This window comes from Glossina fuscipes, unplaced genomic scaffold, assembly GCF_014805625.2.
Source record: "Glossina fuscipes isolate IAEA_lab_2018 unplaced genomic scaffold, Yale_Gfus_2 1, whole genome shotgun sequence".
Classification (NCBI taxonomy): Eukaryota; Metazoa; Arthropoda; class Insecta; order Diptera; family Glossinidae; genus Glossina; species Glossina fuscipes.
In genome coordinates, this window is record NW_023998415.1 from 43,948,592 (window position 1) to 43,969,875 (window position 21,284).

Here is a 21,284-nt window from a genome sequence, read left to right on the forward strand (position 1 = left end):
TATAGCATATATAATAATGATTACTGAACGAGAATTCTTTTCATTATATTTCTAACGTCAAAATTGATTTGATTCTTTTATATAATATTTGACATTTAATAAAAAAAAAAAAAAAAAAAAAAAAAAAAAAAAAGTAAAATAAATAAAATATAAAAAGCAAAAAAAAAAAAAAACAAGAAATCTTTTATTTAAAGCACTTTTTATTTCTACTATATATAACTAGAACTTCATATGCCAGAGAGTCTTCTCGTTCAGGTTTTGCTTCAAGAAGACATCTATAAAATAATTTAAATTTTTTATAACAAATTCACAAGCATTATTAGCAATCAAAAAACTAATTAAGACGATCATAAAATATTAAATATTTTAGTGTGAATAACCGATTTTAAGTGAATTCTTCAATGCTGCAAAAATCCCAAGGTGAAAGAAAGTTTCAATCTCAAAGCAATGCATATGCTGCGACACAAGAATTTAAATTAGAATCTGTATATATAAATTATATATTTAATACAGTTAGAAAGAGTGTCTTAACTGTTCTTTTAAATGAATACATTTCAGTTAGAAAGCATTGATTAATTTGGCTGCTTAGAGAATCATTTTTTATTAGCGTTTACTTAAATGTTTCTTATTCATTCGCTTGATCTTATTGCCTTGAATGTCAATTCAATTCAAAGCTAATCTATATCCCCGATATTCGTGATCGAGAATAAAAACATATTATGTGAGATAACGAGTGAAAAATGTTGAGCTAAGTTAAGCAATTAACTATCGTAATGCGAGTCTTGAGATCCCTTTTATATAAGGCCGGGCCATCGTTTGGTTTTATTAAACGAAAGCCTTCACGACCCCTTTGTTACAAAAAGACCATACAGTACAGAGTTTAGTGAGGGCAATGCACGGGTATGCCTTCGCTGTGTCTCCTTATGAAAATAGATTGCTTTCTTTTAGCCTTACCGTCTCACATGAGAAATGTGCACTTATCTTTAGTGTTTCCTACTTCCCAATTAACATAATATTATTCAAGGTCGCGAAACGTTTCTCTAGGAACTTTATGCAGATATAATTACCTGCTCCGAGTCCTTTGGAAAACCCTAAATATTATTTGCAATGTTAATCGCGGATTTTTAACATTCTATCAACTCAACTCTTATATATATATGCGCGCGCTTTGCCCATATTTCGTATCGAAATTAATTTTTAATCTTAATATCGTCTAGGGGTCAAACTGTACTACTTTTTCATTATTATCGGCTTTTGCGTGTTTGTATCGGTTTAGGAGTAGAGCCTCCTTACAAGATGAAATTTATTTTCAAGACTCAATTGAATTCGTCTCTTAATTCGGCTCTAAGTAACTAATCAACTAGGTAAGGGCTGTTAAAAGAAGCTCGCTTCAATACTATGTTATCTTTTTTATATTCCGTTAACCTGAAAAGTCGGAATGATAATGCCATCAGTTTGCACACTTTAAAACAATTCCAAAGTGTTTTTGTCCATTGCCAGAATATTATGAAAAATAATTAGCCACAATCCCAGACAAGTTAACTATTATTGTGTAGCATAGATAATCAATTCAAAAGAATTGATATTTAGATATTAAAGAATTTGGGTTTTAACAAACACTTCTTGGAACTTTTGAAAACCATGCCAGAGTGACATGTTATGGAAACGTAGCCGTACTTTTATATAACTGCAATCTACCGTTAGACCATAAGTGGAACGCGCATGTTATTCATTCTTAAAACGCTATAGAGTTCCATATGGCATTGGTTTTCGATTTAGTCTAACATACCTGAAGTTTTAAACAAAATTGAAATATGAATGAAATATGAAATGAATCAATAGAGAAAAAAAAAAAAATGTTGAGATTAAATTTCATTTCAGGAATGTTTGACGAAATTAATGCGACGTTTGTAGCGGCGGGTCAATAAAGAGTTTCAACGGGAAGTGCCGGCATGGCGTTGAAGATCCAAAACTATTTTCGTTTGAGAGCACAATTTAGGTATGCACATGGAAAACCCTTTTGCGGCTAATACCGCCTAGACATTGCAGCCATTTATTGGTTTACAGAGTCGTCTGCATGTATCAGTTATTGATTGGTTTCAAGCAACGCAGACAATGAGTTGCACAATTTAGGGAACACTGTGTGCAATAGTATATTATAAGCATACATTGGTGGCGACTATAGCTCGGCTGTCCGTACTGGTGCGCCGTCGCGAAATGATTAAGAGTTTTACAGTCAACGATGAATGTTTACATTCGGATTAATTTCTCCTTCAATTTCACAATACTCGATAAACATAATTAAAGTTTCTAAATTTGCATATGGTAACGCTATTAAAAACCGGTTGACATTCTTGAGGAAGTTGAACATTGTCGCATCATATTTCGATTGGAAGTCATCTTGTCCTTGTCACCTCTCACTTATTGACATAAAAGTTTACACGAAATTCTCAAATAAATATAGACACGAGATATTTAAAATCAAAATAGTTTTGATGAACAATTGTTATTATTTTCATTTTGTCAACAACAAAAAAAGATATTTTACTGTTCAAGTGTTAAATTTAATGTTGGTTTAATCTTTTGTTCGCCGTCGGTGCAGAGTTAAACCATCGACTGTACAATTCCCAACTTGCACACCCACCCCAGGCTGTACAACATTCCATAAGCAATTAAAAAAAGGTCAATTTATTAAATAATAAATAAAAACTTTATATTGGGTCACAACACGCCATTGAATACCCTGCACCCGCTTAATACAATTACGATTTCTTTTAAAAAGTCGTTATATGAGAAGTGCTGCGAAAAACTGATCCGATCCGAACCATTTTCGTTAGCGTTCATTCTTGCGCAAGAGGAACGTCTTTGCATAAAATTGCATCAAAGTGTTTCAAAAATTGTGACCTTTACGCTGAGCACAAGGATACAAGGCAAGTCTAGATGGAGAGATGGGAAGCCAAGCTCCAAAATCGATTCACAAAGTGATTCTATGTTATTTCAAGCCCTTTTGCATGGCTGTTCGACAAGTGGCAGTAGCGTATAAAAATATTGAAACATTTTTCAATTTATCTCCTTTTAATTTTATAAGATAAAAGAGAAGAAGAGAATATTATAAGAAGAAGAGAATATTATAGTAATGCAAATGAGTAGATACCGTTAAAAGGTGTTTAACTTTGATATTTTTTCAAAGCTGGTGGAAAATTAAAAAAATATGCAAAAAAATTTTTTGCTCTAGAAGTCCGGCAGTTATTTAAGTCTTAGCCTCGCATATGTTACTGGCCTTATTCTATGTCTCCATAATTCCCATTGATATTATTGACAACTATGTTAGGTTGGAAGAAGCTAAAGCTGAAGGTAAATTTTCAAATAAATAGGTTTGCGGTGAATAGGAGGAGGAGGTGGGAAGATTTTGATCGCATTCCTTTCGATACCGAACTATAAAGAGATATTAATGAATATCAGGGAATACTGGTTAACAGCCCGGAGACGTGGATCTATTCTACAATCGCCTATATAAGAAGAATTCATATGGTATCGAAGCCTTGCTTCTAACCTGTCAAAGTGCCAAGACGCTATCGATTCAGGCAGCGACAAGAAATATTTGCGATGAGTCATGTGATTTACTTGTTTCGCTATTGCCCTGAACAGTTTTGTGAATGCGTAACGTGGCACCGTATTTTATATTTTGAATAGGACGGCCACGTTTTCAGGTAACTTATTCCATTATGACGAAGCATAGGTCAAACGACACTTCAAAATGAAAATCAAAGGTTGATTAAGTTTTCGCCGAATTCAATAGATGACTGCATTTTATGCAAATGTTTGCAGTGTTGCCAAAAGACAGCTTCAGACACCGTGTACTTACCCTGTGCATATTCTTATTCAGCATCAATTCGAAATCAATCCAACCATGTCCATCTATCCGCTTATCCGTCTGTGTAATCTCTGTGGTGAATATTCTCTTGGTCTGCACAACTACAATTGTAATAACGGTTTCAATTATACCAAAACTGTGCAAGCCATTTCACGCTGGCTACGCCTATAGTAGCACGTGGGCTGCTTTTTGAATTTTTTCCTCCTTACTCGCTTTAATCTAGTTTCTATGTTTATGTAATGTACAGTTATGCGAAAATGCAAAAAAATCGACCACGCCCATCGAACTAAAAAATATCAAATTCATATCAAGTCAACGCTTTTATTTCTGAAAAGTTCAATTATAACGGGATATATGCTTCTTCTTCGCTCTCACTTGTAATGACTTTACTTTGTTAATAATTTTTATCGTATTTGCAGGCGAAACTTACCCACTGTAGTTTTCGTCGACTAACCTTTAATTTTCGAAGATTGTTTTCACTTGAAAAAAACTTGCACTAAGTGACCGACATTGTCAAATCGCAAATCCATTCTAGAAAATTAGTTGCAATTTTTTTAATACAAGTCTTCCGATCTTGTTCTACTTATTTGTTTATTTCTTATTTATTTATTTATTTTTTTTTTTTAATTTTTCTCTCAAAACACTTAATAACCCATCAGCTATCATAAATTCTTGATAACCTAGAATGAATGCAAATTAAGTGGCAGTGTTTAATCAAATTGTGACACATCACCTTGTAACGGCAGAAGAACTCTTATAATTAACACAAGACATCAAATTTAATAATGAATAACAAACGACCCTTTCTCGATTCATACTCTGCAAGCCCATGAGCTTGGTCATGTCTTTGCATGAGGCGGTTTGTCGTGTTTCTTCATGTATATATGAAACATCAAAAAGAGAAAACAAATACAAAAAAAAAAAAAAGAAAAAGAAAAAAAAACCTATCAAAGACATTACGTAAGGGACTGTGTTTTTTTTTTTTCAATATTTTCTTTCTTTTCAATACATGTATAAATAAACTTTATTTGTTTTTAGTAGAAATAAAACAAAAAAAAACGAAAATAAATAAATAAAAATAAAACCCGTCCTACAGGCTCTTATTTATTTATTATATTAACTTGAAATATTTTTTCTGAATATTTAAAAATATGAATCATTGAGATCTATGCATGACGGTGAGGAAAAGAAGAGAAGTTTTTTTTTTTTTTTTATTATTACAAGAAACTAAAGAGAGAAAAAGAAATGAAAGAAAAACAAAATGTTGCATTAATTATTAATAAAATATTTTTTATATATTTGCATAGATTGTCCGAACTGTGTGGACGAAGTGCATTATATGAATAAATGGACAATGCCTTTATTAAAGCTGGGCGAGAAGCGTTACTATCTTGGTATCTTCTTCAAGGTAAGCGACATTCCGTTGTGGTAAAACTACAATTTACAATAAATTGAATGCATAAACAAAAAAAACATAAAAATAATAATAATAATGAAGAAAAAAAAAAGTGAACAAGTAAGAAAATTATATTCGATTGTAACCGAATCTATTACACCCATCACCGTTACTTCAACGAAAGATTGAGAAAAAAAAGAAAAATATAAATTTCCATAACCCATAACATGCCATACTATGGGCGTTACGGATTTTTGATATTCTCGTAGAATAACTTTATGGAAATTGATATCGTGTATCTGTTGTGCTTTATTATAAGCAATAAGCAAAAGACCCGGAAAGCAAGGAAGCTTTGGTTAGTTGATTGGTATAAACGTGTTCATCTGCTTGCGCAAGTCTTCCAAGTCTTTTGCAAATTTGCAGCTAATATCCTCTTTTGTGCGGACAGGAAAATGTATACCGCAGACACTACACAGTATGTGGCAGACGGACAAAGGCATCGACTGCAAGAATTTATAAATGTTGTGACGCTTTTTTCCGCGTTGTATAGGAAAAAATTATACTTTGATATACGATAATATTGGGTAGACGGGGTCGATTTTTCCCAGTATTATACTAGCGCTACTGCATCACATCATAGAATACATTTTAAAATTTGTTTACATTTATTTGCTGTAATCGATGAGTAGTGATCAAAAAATCAATTTTTTATTCCTTATAAAAAACAAAAGTATTTTCAATTTACGTGGTACTGTGGGCGTGTCCTTCGACGGTTTTGGTTTCATTTCAACATAAACTTGCATGAGAGGACTTTCAATGTTTCTGTCAAATTTAAAACCGATTGCCACATTTTCGGAATCAAGAGAGTGTTTGCAACAGACATTAGACAGACGGAAAGACGGACAGATGGGCAGACGGCCAGAGGGATATACTTAAATCGATTCAGAATTTAATGCTGATCGAGAATATTGTATATTCTATTCAGTCCGTGCAGCTTCATCATCCTGAGCGTTGCAAATGTTGCGACAAAACGAATATATCCCTCATCCTACAAGCAAATTAACAAGTAATAACATACAAGAGGCTATACCATAAGTAGGTAGCTTTTGAACAAGTATAAAAGATGAACTGCTGAATGATCTCTTAATACGCGCTGTGAGAATGCAATTTTTTTCCTATAAATTTATTACAAATAATTAAAATTCATATAACAATGAAAGTAAACTATTATGTAAATGAGAAAAAAAAAAAGAAAAAAAAAAAAAACAAATAAACAAACAAGAGAAAGTTATATTCTTTTTTGTCTACGGGCGAGTCCGAGTACGAGAATTCCACAACTTGCCATTTATTGAGAGCCCTTCGACTACAAATATTTCTGCATCGAGCTCGTAGAGTTTTAAGTCAATAATTGCACTAAGTAGTAAGTGTAAGTTCTTGCAACTTTGTACTGGTTTAATTTTTTATGCTTTCAGCCATTATAAGCGTTTATGCTCGTTTATGACCATAAGTGATATGCGCCAGATTTCAACTTTTCATGACATGTTAAACTGCAGCAGCTTATCAGCAAAACAAATAAAAAAAATTGCAGATAAGTTAATTAAAAAACTTATGTAAGATATAAATAATAATAATTAGTAAAAAATAGTGCAGAAGTAAACATCGAATGTGTGCATTAAATTTCAACTTTCCATCTTAAGTGCCCCAATGTTTACAATTATTACTTGTCGGAATTGGATGCACTCATAGAAAGTTCCGGACGCTTGCTTGTCTCTTAGTTCTGCTATACATAGCTTTATCGTCGGGTGTATATCAAAGTGTAAAGAGTTGGATGTCACTTGGCAGTATAAGTGTAAAGAAAAAAAAAAAAATTTTTTTTTATTAACTTGACTGAAACAGTTCGAAAGAGCTTTGCGAGATTTCGTGCAAAAAAAAACTTCAGTCTTTAAGATGATAAGCGCTTTGAAGCTTCGCGGAAGACGTTGAATAAAAAATTCACGAATTACTGGAAAGAAATCAAACAAGTACAAATGCGCTTGCTACGCTTGCTAGTTGAGGGGAAAACAATTAGTATTTTTAGTTCGATTGCATGCTATGGAACAGGTGCGGGAAGTAGGAAAATGGATTCCTCGTGACAGACACAAGAGAAACACGATCATTATTAATTGGGTAAAGGAGTTGATTCAGGACAGGAATCATGTGCTCTTAGCCGTTTACTGAGATTGGAAAGGAATTATCTAAATTGTTGCATTTAAGCCATATCAACCGTTTACGGGCAAAGGAATTCGAAAAGCGATTTTGACAGCGCCCGTTCACATGCAGCAAAAGCCACAAAGGAAAGGAAAGAATCTTCAATTTGGGCTGAAAACTTTTTCCTCGCTTGCGAGTTATTGTCTAGATCCTCTAGATTTCTCCTAATTACCACGCGTTCAGATCGACGCCTATTTCGTCTTGACACCATCAAGTTTCTACCGCGAGTGCATTCGTAGGCTGACCGATAACAAGTAAATTCGAATTTTGTTAACTATGGTTACAGTGGGCCACGGTCCACAGTAAATACACCTACGCCACTTTACAATTATTTAAACAAGGACTTCTCAAAATAAGGCCTGGAAAGTAGTCGAAAAAGTGTTCCAAAGCAAATAATTTCCCAAAGCGTTTGTCCGACGAATTTTCTCAAACTATCTGTAGATTATACATAAGACAGGCAGATCGATTTAGAAAGCGATCCTGAATCGATCAATATATTAAAAAAAAAAGACGGGTACAAATCAGACGCTTCTGCTCTATTAGATATTTCCTTATTTTGTCTATAAGTACTTTTAAAGGCTGCTAGTTAGGAGAGCCTAAACTTAGGCTTAGGTGGAATTTACAGCACTGGTAGACACAAATATTTATCTGCTACTTCTCACTTCGTACATGAATACAGATGATATGTCTTATCGCAACGATATACTATGCGATATATTCGGGGCCTTTTATCGAAAATCGTTTCGATTTTTTTTTTTTTTTTCATAATTTCTAGCTAAAGTAAACGTAGATAACGAGTATCGAAGCTTGAGCATACGTTACTGAAAGCGAGGCGCAAGCTGGACAGCTCACGATTTATTGCACTCAATTCTATTTTGCATATACACATACAGAGAGGTAGAGGTTTCCTATTCGTATTGATTGGCACGAGGGAAACCCCGACTTTTTTAATTCTTTTTCAAATTTTCTTCTTTGCAATCCAATTACAATTTGTTTGGTATCTGATCTATTGTCTCTGATATGGAATTTCGTAAAAACAATGTACAATTGGAGGGAAACGGAGAGAGAGAGAGAGAGAGAGAGAGAGAGAGAGTTAAAGATATTGATATCAGTATTAGAAAATATTTTTAATAGATATATATATCTATAATAAAAATGGTTTTTTTTTTTTTTTTTTTTTTTTTTTTTGTATAAATTGAGATAATATTTATGCTACCTTGTGCCACTTGTGTTGTGAAGTGTATTGTGTGAAGCGAGGAAATGTAAGACAAAATTAATTCCATAATTAAAAATGATTTTGAAGTTCATGGTCACTGATATTTAGATTCGATTTTGTTTTTTTTTTTTTTTTCTTTGCATTTAATGTGTTTATTATATTTATTTATTTTTTGTTTTTATCTGCACATGCCAAGAACTATAATATTAATCACCAGTAAACCAAATAATTAAAACCAGATTCCATTTATAACAAGATTTCTTTGAAAGGTACACGTAACGTAGCTATCGTTTATATCTCTTTAGAAAAGATTATCAGATTTGTTAAAAAAAAAAACAATTTCTAAGAAATTTTAGCACATGTTAAATAAAAATTTAAAAAAATATATATAAGAAGTTTTTTGTGCAGTAAAACCAGTCGGTTTGGACTTGGGTGAAAAAATTTTTCATTTCACTTCCAATCACCATAACAAAAACTTTTCTTTCCAATTTTCATTTGCTGGTATGACGCTAAACACGAAATAAAATTTTGTGAAAACAATTTGTTTGTTTGTGTGTGCATCTGTGTGTGGGTGTGTTTTATTTTTTTTTATTTTTATTTTTTTTTTTTATTACTTCAGTTATTTCTTTCAGTGCATCTTACCTTGATAATGAATTGATTTATAATTTAAATATAAAGAGCATGCTTTCTGCGCCGCATTTGCCTTTGCATGCATAAGTAAAGTAAACACGTATTTATTACATAAATATTTCCATAAATATCGCACTTAAATTTTGTAAATGTTTATTCGTGGTTTTGCAATTACAAGCAAAACAAAATAAACAAATCTTGCAGTAGTTAGAGGACGAGACTTTTTTCTTTCTTTTCACTTACTCATCACCGAAGGATGAGAGGTATATTCATTTTGTTAAAACGTTTGCAACGGCCAGAAGGAAGCTTCGAAAACTCCATGAAGTATATATATTCTCGATCAGCATCAAATTCTGTGTTGATTTAAACATGTCCGTCTGTCATTCTCCTCATCGAAGCAATGGAACTCTATGGAACTCAAATTTGACAGAAACTTTAGAAGCCCTTGCATCTACGTTGATATTGAAAATGGATCAAATCGGTTAAAGGACACGTCGCCAGTACCTCGTACACTGACAACATCTTCGTTTCCCGAAAAGAAATATGAAAAATGCATTTTTTAGCTCATTACTCATAAATTATAGGAAACGAATGTACAAAAATTCTGTGGGCGACGCTATAGTATTCCTACAAAAATGCAAAAAATCGACCACGCCTGCCCAATGTTATAGTGTATAAAATTTAATGTATTTTTTTTTTTAATATCTTTATAAGACGCAGAAATCACATCAAGCACATAAATTACTTCAAATTAGGAATGCACTCAAACCTGTCCGCCTGTTCATCTGTCTGTCTGCGCAATTGTGTAGTGTCCGTGGGAACGATTCTCTATAATTAGCAAAAATGATGATATCGTCAACAAATTCGCAAAAGAAGTTGAAGGTGACGTAAACTTTTTTATGGACATGCTTATAACGCCTACATGCCTATGCGACAAATACTTTTATTTTGTAAATAGAAAAAAACAAGAAAATTTAGTTCTTTTGCATTTTTTTTACATATTTTAGGATAGGGAGGGATGCTGGGTATAAAAGATTCGAAACCGGCCGAATATAATTTTCTTGTTTTTTCTTGCTTTCGTAGAGAGATACGCTTTCAGTGTAGGTTGCAGTATAGGCGATTTCGATCATTTTCAAACGTCCAAGGCTTTTGCGAAATTTCACTTTTTCGAACGTGAAAGTCTTTACCACAAACATTACATGGACGGATTGCCGCGCCTATTTAAATCGATTTAGGATTTGATTTACACTATCGTCTCCGAAGTTTACTTTTAAATGTTGTAAACACAATTCGAGTGATCGCTAGTAGAGTAGCTTCAATATTTGAATTGACGAGTAAAAAGATAGCTTAAAATATGAGTGTAAGCGAAAGTACTACTGAGTTGAATACAGTCAAGTAAGTAATCGTTTATTAAGAAAAATATAATTTTTGAAAGACTGTTAAATTAATATATTAAACAATTCATTTTAATGCATTTCCAAGAAGAAAGACCAAAAGGCAATTCCGTAGCAGTGTAAATGCATATGCTTTATATACATGTCATGAAGTATGGAAATGCATACATACATTCTTTTAAATGCATAAAAACCGCTTTATTCGGAAACGTTAACTATAATTTTTTTTTTGTTTTTCGCGCTGGTTATACCCATCTCCGAACGATGACGGGTATATTCATTTTATCGTAACGTTTGCAACGCCCAGAAGAGAACATCAGACATCCCGCAAAGTATATACGTATATGTATTCATGATCAGCACGAAATTTTGAATCGATGCATGTCAATCTGTCCGTCTGTCCGTTTGTGTAATGTATATAGTAAACATTCTCTTGATCGCAAAAATGAAGCCATTGACATTAAATTTTAAAAAAATTATTACACTTTCTTGCACGCAGATTGGTAACGAATTTATGAAAAGTTGGTCGAAGAACCCGCCTACACTACCACGTACCAAACCTCTGTTTTCCTAAAGTAAAAGAACATTCATTTTTTACTACGCATATAAATCTACGAAAAAGTGAACGCATCCTTAATGGGCGATGCTCTGGTACCTGTACAATATTAGGAAAAATTGACCACGCCTACCCAACATTATAGAATATCAAAATGTAACTTTTGTCAGTTTCAAATTCGGAATGCTTCTAGGAATGTCCTTCTGTTTGTCTGTTGTCCAGCTGTCTGATTGTGTAGTATGTGTGGTAAAAATAGCGATATCGCCTACAAATTTCCAAAAGAGTTTGAAAATGACCTGAATCGGATAAAAGATCCACCTACAACGCCCGCATGCCTGTATGGACACCTTTCTTTTTCATGTTTTCTGCTTGTACGACGGCATACATAATGTATATATTTTCACTTTTAAATTTGAAATGCATCCATCTGTCCATCCGTCCATCTGTCCTGGTATGTAGTACCTGCGGAAACATTTTCTCGTTAGCGGAAATGAGAATATCGTCCACAAATTGGCAAAAAAATTTGAAAGCGATCGAAACTTATGTAAGGACACGCCTACAACGCCCACGCAATGTCTATGTGATAAACACTTTCCCAATATTACTCATCCAATATTATGGAGAATGAAAATTTAGTTCTTTACCTTTTTTTTAGTTTCTCTTAGCATCTTCTAGGATAATGGGTAGAAAAGATTCGGTGATGACCGAATATAGTTTTCTTACTTGTTTATTATTCTTAATAAGTGGGATGTTTTGAAGATGACTTAAAGTAATTTATTTATATAACAGAAATAATGAAGAATTGCATTTTTAATAATGAACTGAAAGCAAATTTCATATATCAATATCGACTATTAATTGTAATTAAAATTCTTTACATTTTTTTTTTTTTTTTTTTTTTTTTTTTTTTTTTTTTGTTCATTTATAATACGTTATGTTAATTTTAAATGTGCAATGTAAGTTTCAAGCACAAAAGAATTGCAATTGATTCGATTAATTTGTTAAATACATATTCTATAGTACGTTAATAGTTTCGATGTATTCATCAACGAGAAGATAACGGAAGGAGAAGAAGTGCCAACAACCAATAACCAACGATGAGGAATGAACAGCAAATTAACTTAATTTTAAAGGAAATGCACTCAAAAATCATAAGTAGATAAAGTGTTTATTGTAAGTACATGAAAAGTGCATCGTTTTTAATGAAAACACAAAATAAGTCCAATTAAAAGACTGTCAACACTCAAACGTTTTCGCGTGCTCGCTTGTGAATTCCAAAAATCAACTCTAATGAAAACGAATTTAGGAATTTGTCAATTTAACGAACTGTAGTAATCAACAAATGTTTCAATGTTTTTTTTTTTTTGTTTTTTTTTTTTTTTTTTTTTTGCTTTCTTCAAAGTGCTTGCTTGCTTGACTATGAATGGGAAAAAGATTAAAAAAAGTTTTGCTGTACTTGCTTAGGGGCATGTTCATATTAGTGATTAGTGATTGATTAGAATGAAGAAAATAGAATGAATTGCATGAGGGAGTTGTTCAGCAATTTTGATATTCTGAAGCGAACACCTTTTGGAAAAATACAATATATATATATATATATATATATATATATATGCACACGAAAAGCAATATTTTCCAAGTCATGTTATAAATGATTTTCATACGAGAACTGAAATTTTTGTCTTGCAGAAGCTTGGATATGTTCGGTCTTTCTGTCCTCGCCTAGCGATGATTGACTTATTGATCGTTAGATTTTTTGAAAAGTTTAGAAAACGCGCTCCTTAACCTCAATCTCATAGATATTAAGACATTTCCAAAAAAAAAAAAAAAAAAAGTTGCAAATCTTGGTTTCATCTGTAACTCGCGGCTCGCAACTCATTTTAAGGTGTGTTAAATGAACTTTCTGCCGCTTTATCTTAACAAATAACAGTTACAATTTGCGGTTACACTCAACTTCAGCACTCAACGGAAAACAATAGTTTTACTCAGCCGGAAGACTCGGAACGGCATAGACATAGATTCATCTTTTTCTGAATTAATTTTCCTGTCCCACTTCTATCGCACCTGTTCTCGGCCATGGTCTTATTACGCTCAACATACGAAGCGTAATATTCGAGATGTTTCTGTATCCGCGATATTGAATATTCGACAGGATCGTTTTTACGATTACTTCCAAATGGACCAAAGGCCATATATTTTGCAAAAATTAAAACTTATATTTACGCCTACTGATGGCAGAGGGAAAAATTTTGATGGAATGAGACCTTTTTTTTTTTTTTTTTTTTCATATGAACTATTTTATAAAAAATAGTTTTTCATATGGCAAGCAGGTTCCATACTTGGCCCTTTATAATGAAAATTAGTACAAATAGATTTGGATAATAATAATCGATTCCTTGGGCAGAGCAAGGGCTCTAATGTTACAAGCGAAGAATTGTATAAAGAATATTTATGTATTTAATCGGCCTCACGCAATTTGTTTTCAAAATTGCATATATATTTTCACGAACATATTGGATAATATTTTCAAAAACATAATAAGATGAATAGTTGTGAAGGCTTTAAATTTTTATTTGACGCTTAAGATACGCGAAAGTTTGGTTATCTATGTCGTTAGGTAAAGTTGTAGATATAGTATATGATTCGATTCAGCAGCATACGATCCATAAAATACTTTACATACCTTAAAGCAGAAAAGCAGCCGAACCGTGTATCGTAAAAAAAAAAAAAAAATGCATTTTCAATGCCTCCAATCATACAACGTTTATTAGATGATAAAATAAAATAATTGATATAAAAAAATTCATTGGCGTATATCAAAAATTGCTTGATCATTTTTCTTTATGCCATTAGATTATGATTATTACTAATTGGGTATAAAGTTTTAGTTAAATCTGTGTAATATTTATTGAAAAAATGTTTGCGCGTGGAAACGCACTAATACACTCTCTTTAAAAAAAAAAAAAAAAAAAAAAAAAAAAAACGAAAGACAACTATTCTTGTTTCCAAGTGTTTAAATATTGTGTAAAAACATTTCAATTATTCACGTTCGCGGTGTGACATACTGATGAAACAGGTAAAATATGACGAACGTCTAAGACTGACTTTAAGCCAAATGCCATGAAAATTTGTCGAAAAAAATCGATAACAGTTCGTTAAGGTATGTCTCGAACCATAAGTGCGTAAGTGTTAATTACTACATTTAAATACATACACTTATACATACACTTATATATATATATATATATATATATATACATATATATGTATGTCTATAAAATTGCATAGTCAGTCAGTACCTTATAGTCAACCGAGTGGAATAACTTGATTTGGGTAAATGGCATTTTAAACATACCAAGAAAAGAATTCGAAAATTAAAAACTAGCGAGCTTTACTTGTTACTTTAATATACGCACCGGATACTTATGGTATTTGTTACACACTCATTATCTTATAGTTTGATAATTTTGTTTATCATAATTATTATCTGATCTTAATCAGCGAGAAATAAGACTGCAATGAGCAATGTTGCCTCATCGCCCCTTCTCACCCATTATTCCTTATCGAAGTTCTCACAGACGATGAAAGTCACGCAACTTATTGATGCATTCGTGTTATGAAAATTTTCGTAAATTCCATGATTTGAATTTGAGCCAAGAAGCCACATTCCTAAGAAGGTTTTTTTTTAGTTACCTCATGCATCTGACGATTGTTCAAAAGACTGAGATGAATTTAGCCGAAGGAATTAAAACAAAAATGTCGCGATAAAGTTACGCAAAAAGGTCTATAAGCGAATCTATATTATTCTAAACATCACACGAATTTTGCTCAAAAGGAGTTGAATAAAAATGTAAAAATCAATAAAGACAATTGATCTGACTGAATAGAAAGAAACTTGGAAATGAACTTTAATTACCGCATAAATACACATTCACAATGCAAATAACTTTCTTTCCTACAAGATTAAACTTAAGATTATGAGATAGAATAGGATAGGACAGAATCCATTCTATTTACATAGGTGTCATGAATTCATTGAATCTCTCCAGCATATGTGAATTTTTAATCATCATTCATTTGGAGTATCTATTTAATCGCATCTCTGATAATTGATCAGAGTTCATTTTAAGATTTCTCCATATATAGGGAATTATTCATAATTACCCAGTAAACAACATTCCCAAAATAAATAATAAATAAAATATTGTGCAGAGTGAACAGAATGCTCGTAATGAATATTATATATAATCGCACATTTATTGCATATGTAAATATGTAAATGTGAACATGTATCAATTTCATAATTGTTAGTGAGTCTTATATAGACAAATGAATGTCAGATGTTATTGCGGCAATTTTGTATACTTTTGAAAAAAAAATTTTTTTAAATTCTTTAAAAAAAAATATAAAAAAAATTTTTTCTTTTTTTTTTTTTTTGGCTTTTAAAATATGTGGAAAAAGGTACCTGATTGCAAAGAAATTTTTTTCTTCGAAATTTCGCTGTTTCTCCTAAAGCGCTGCGAAAAGGCTACTCACGTCAAATGAATCGTTGCTGGCAAGTTACAGTCACATGCCATATTTCTTGATTTCTAGCGCATCGAACGCACTAACAAACAAATGACTTTTGGAATGTATATACGCTCGTTGAAAAGCATTTTCCAACAAAAACATGTTAGTGCAGCTTCATTAACGCGACCGTTGAATACAGTTGAGGCTGAGAGCATTTTGAATGCTTTCGATGACTTCATCAAGAGATTAAACGTTTGAGCTAAAGTTTTTTGTATTAGACGTTTTCTTACCTTTTTCACTCTCACTTCGGTGGGCGTGAAGTTTAAAATTGACGATTCTATTGTAGAAAGATGCGGCAGCTACGATAAAAAAAAATCCTCGAGAAAATCGATTGAAAAGAACTATTTGAACAAGGAAGTTAGATTCTAATAGGGAAGAGGAATAAAACATGAAAAGTGCCCCTATTGTCACCAGTAGCACTTATTTGATTTCCTTTCATTTCAAAGCAATTGTCAAAAATACTCTTTTTATACCGTATACCGCTGGCAGTGCAAGAGTATGCAACACGCAAAACGATTTGACCTTAAGTCCACCTTTACTTACACCGATCGGTTTGAAGCCACTTTCCGAATCTATCTAAGTTTGCTTGTCCGTATGTCCGTTTTTTCATTTTTTTCTCTTCGCTTCAATCTCTTGATCGTAATTTTCTATGACATTTGATACACTGACGCGTGTTTGGACCCGAGAACAAACGCCATTAAAAATTGTTCGCACTGAAACGTCGCGTAACGGTTTGTTTTTTTTTTTTTTTTAAATCGTTATGTGAGTAAGTGTAAGTAGAGCCATAACCCACCATACTGTTTTTACTTGTTCAGGAGTAATAACAAAATAATAATAAACTGATAAATTTTAACCCGATTTTCGAATCGAAAATTGTTTATGAACTATATATAGAATGTTATTTTAAGGATATTTAAAAAAATTTGTTTTTTGAAATGTTGGGGCTCGAGAAGAACGGCGTTGAAACGTCAAGTACCCGTATACTCCTTTATATCGAGAAGATCCAAATGGCGAAAATAAAGGTAAGAGGCTGAAATTTAGCACAAACAATCCAACAAGCGATTAGGTACACGAGGTTAAAAAATGTGCGCCAATAGTGCAGAGAAAATTAAGCCAACTTTCGCGAAAACCCCGACATTTTTTTTCTTATATTTTTTTTTTATAACTTTTGATCAATTGAATATATATATTTCTTAAAATTGCTACTCAAATATTCACTTATCATCACCCATATGTTTCCCATAATACATCCACAATTAGCGACAAAATTTTATTTCCAACTTATTTCCAATTTTCCAATGTTGGACGTGTTAGTGAAGCGGTTAAAGCCATTTTTGGACTGACCGGGGAAATGGTTCTAGAAAATGTCTTCACGGAAAGATGCATTGGCAATCTTGTAAAGCACAAATATTCGTAGTTGATGGCCATAGCGATTAAAATTGATTTGGATTGGAAAACCGACAAATATTGCTGCGGAACTTAGAGCATAATTTCCTTTTTTTTTGTAGCTCGTGTAGGATTATTTAATGCACTTAAATTAGATAGGAAAATATCGCTTATAATTCAGAAGAAATGTTGATCGGCACTATTTACATCTGTACATTTTCGTAATGCCGGCCAAACGACGAGAGTAAAAATCGTCCTATTTTACTCAGTTGCATGTCAGGAAAAGCAAAGGTTGACTTTAAAGCGAACATCAATTTCTTACTTATTAGCTTATATTAGCTTATATGGATTTCAAGTATTACCAAGTTGAAGTTGATATGGCCTTGAATACATGCGCTATGCAATCGAATCGATAGTTTTAGACCTTAGCTTTGGAAATTTACGTGATATGGTTACAAGTCGTTGTCGACGTTTTGTCTTACTATACGATCTCTACTCTTTAGCACGTGTCTTATCTTTGCCTTGTAGATAGCATATCGTATCGGATCTTCTTAATATATATTTTTTTTAACAATTTTAAAAATGTTGTAAAGTCTTAAATAAAATCCATCACATTTCCGTTATCGATATCTATTTTGACTTCTTTGACTATTTTGAAATTTCGAATCTGTTTGCCATAATTTAACTTTAGTTAATAGTTATTTGTTTTCATTTAATTCGCAACTTTTTTAATAATCACGAAATTTCATTTCATCTCATTTTAGGCCAATTGGTTCAAAGCAACACAATATTGCAGATATCATGGCATGCATTTGGCCAGCATATCATCACAAGAAGAAAATGATAGACTTGAAAAATATATAAGAGATTATGGTAAGTGCAAAAAAAAAAAATGAGATAATAAAAAATGCATATATGATATATAATTGAGATGGACAGACGCAAACATGTATTACGTTTATTAAAAATTGTTGAAATTACATAAGATCCGTTTTTGAACAATTTTTTTCATTTTTGTTGTTTTTTTTTTTTTTTTTTTTTTGTTTTCTTTCTGCTTTTATGGAGCACTCACATATATATATATATATATGAAATAACTCGTAAAAGAAAGCTATTAACCAGATAGGTATGTGGATATATATGTAAACGTGTAGTTTTCTTTAAAAGACAACATTTACTTTCGCTTTCTGCATGCTTAGATTTATGATATCCGAAGAAGAGGAGAAAGAAATGTTGAAATAGCGAGAATGCGATTGAGAGCGATAGAGAGAGAGAGAGAGAGAGAGAGAAAGAGAGTGTGGAAGAGAGAGATGGAGAGAATTTAAGTATAATTGTGTAAATGCTGTCGCTGCTATTGCAGAGCAACAACAACCACTAAATTGGGTTACAATAAGAGTAATGTAGAAAATTGCAATTACAATTGCAACAATGCCGTTTAGTAACAACAGCAGCAGCAACAGCAGCAGCCACGTTATGGTTGTTGGGAGTTGTTTATACATTGCTGCAGCATACATTATTATAGAGAAAGAAGGAAAACCAAATCAAAAAATATATATCTATATATATATATATATATGATACGTATAAGCGGAAAAGAGTCAATGCTCTTAAATAGGTTACAAACAGACAGATGTCTTGCTGTTTACATATAATGTATGCATGTATATGAACTGTATTGAAAGCATACAAACGACTGTGTTATGATGGCTTATAATACCCGGAAATATAATTTCATACAGTAACGAGATGGATTTGTGCATAAGCATAACTATGCGTATTCTCTATTTCTTGTATCTTGTCGACTGAATTGTAACAAAAGAGAGAATTGAAAAATTGATAGTGCATAAACAAACACGCACATGTAACTACAACGACACGAGAAATGAAAATGAAAATGAAAATGCTTACTCAATATATATATATATATATATATATATATGCACATACTTGCAAAGAAAGCAATTTATACATTTCTAAGTAGTTGTCAAATAGAACAGATATCTTTACAAGACCGGCCAAGCAGATATAATGAGCTCACATAAACAACCAAAAACGAAAAAAACAAAAAAAGAAGAAAAGAAAAATGGGTGACAAGGGTGAAAAACTCTCCTCCTCAAAGCCAATAAACTTTCTTATGTTCACTTTAATTATATTTATTAGCGATTGTTGTGATCATTGTTCAAGTCCTTCCAGCAATCTAAGATGAAGAAGCTTTACGCCTATATTGTCTCAGTTACTAGCAGCTTCTCGGTTGTTTTCATTTCGTTTCAAATTTTTTTTTTTTTTTTTGACAAAGCATATAAATTGTATTTGCAATCGATCCAAAAACAAAACAGAAACAGATTTTTTCACTTTGCTACACACACATGAAATGAAAATAACAAAAAGAAAAGAAAAAACGCTATAGCGGGGCGCAGCCCACTATGAAATACCCTACATTATCTCACAGTCATTCATATATTAAAATATTTCAAAATAATCCGTTACATGGTAAGTGATCCGATCCGGAGTAATTTCAATAGCATTCATCCCGGGGCCAAAACATGTTCGTGTATCAAAACTTCAATAAAATATCTTAAAAATTGTGGCCTGTGGGTTGAGTACACAGAAAGGAAGAGTGACAGCAAGACAAGCATAGATCGAGTCAGAAAATGATTCGGTTAAGATCTGCTTAATTTATATATATATATATATCTGCGCAATGTATGAAACGAGTGGTATAGGGTATAAAAATACAAAAAGGGAGGAAAAAAAAAACGGAGAAATTTTTCCATTTCTAGGTTTATTTCAAATCGAACGAAGGTAACGCTTTTACTTTAATTTTCCCGCATTTTTCTATTATAGGTTTAGGTCATGAGCACTTCTGGATATCTGGCACTGATTTAGCGGATGAGGGTAACTTCTTTTGGATGTCCACGGGACGTCCGATAACGTTTACTAATTGGAATGCTGGTGAACCTAATAATTTCCGTTACGAAAATGGCGAAGAAGAGAATTGCCTCGAACTATGGAATCGTGATGGTAAAGGTTTGAAATGGAACGATTCACCCTGCAGTTTTGAAACGTACTTTGTATGTGAAGTTCAACCCAACTAAGATAAAATTAAGCAAAATAGAAAAAAAAAAGACCGTACACCGTCCCACAACCTTATCTATTATCAATTATAGAATAAGAAATATTTAGTTGATTAGTAAACAAAAATAATAATAATAATAATAAAATATATTTTTGTAAAAACTTCTGATAATTAGATATGTAAGTCAATAAGGTAGCGTATAAGAGAGCTTGGATTCGAAATTCGAATCGTTTTTTGTAAAATTACGTAACAACTTTTTAATTTAATTAGTATTTTTTTTTTTTTTTTGTTTTATAATTATTCTCTTAATTTAATTACCTGAGCGTGTTAAGATGAATTTATAAGAAAAATTTTAATCGGTTATTTTTAAATTGAAGTCACGCATACGTACCGTTGAATTTTTTGCTTTACTTTCATTCGCTTCGGTTATTTAAAAAATTTTTTTTCCATTTCGATGCGATTGACAAAAATTTTGTTTTATATATATATTTATTTAGTTAATAATAATTTTTAAGTTGAGTTAATTTTAGATTTATAATAAATTATCATGTGTATAAAATGTTAAATTAAACGTAGAATTAAATTACAATAATAAAAGTAATTTGTAAGAAAAGTTTCACCTGATTTTAAATGTCGCATTATCGAGCGCTTACACGCCGCCGTTGGCTCATTTAAGGATTTAAGCATTCATTGTTCGCTTAAACAGTGCTTACAATGTGCCGCTCTTGATCGTTCTATTTTCTTTTGGATTTTTTAATGATTATTGTCACTTGCCTGATTATTTCTATAAATCATTTTTAAAATGAAATGACGGAATCGTTCGGCACCCTTTTGAAGCTTTCGAGCTGAAGGTGTACGCGTTAAGTATGGGTGGATGTATGCAGTATTGACAACGACTTAAAGTAGAGTATGATCGATTTAAAACAAAATTTCTCAATTG

At 32.1% G+C, this 21,284-nt stretch overlaps 1 protein-coding gene across 5 annotated transcripts in view; it reads left to right on the forward strand.

The window, feature by feature from the left end:
• Positions 1–20,717, forward strand: part of LOC119631448 (C-type lectin 37Db) — a 47,161-nt gene extending 26,444 nt beyond the window's left edge. For 4 of the 5 annotated variants that reach the window (XM_038023662.1, XM_038023661.1, XM_038023660.1 and 1 more), the window contains 3 exons: positions 5,182–5,282; positions 18,033–18,141; positions 20,113–20,717. In XM_038023662.1, the coding sequence (XP_037879590.1) occupies positions 5,182–5,282; positions 18,033–18,141; positions 20,113–20,363 (461 nt within the window). In that variant the 3' untranslated portion in view covers positions 20,364–20,717. The remainder of the gene's footprint in view (positions 1–5,181; positions 5,283–18,032; positions 18,142–20,112) is intronic. The other variant, XM_038023664.1, reaches the window with a different exon arrangement.
• The last annotated feature ends 567 nt before the right edge of the window (positions 20,718–21,284 follow it).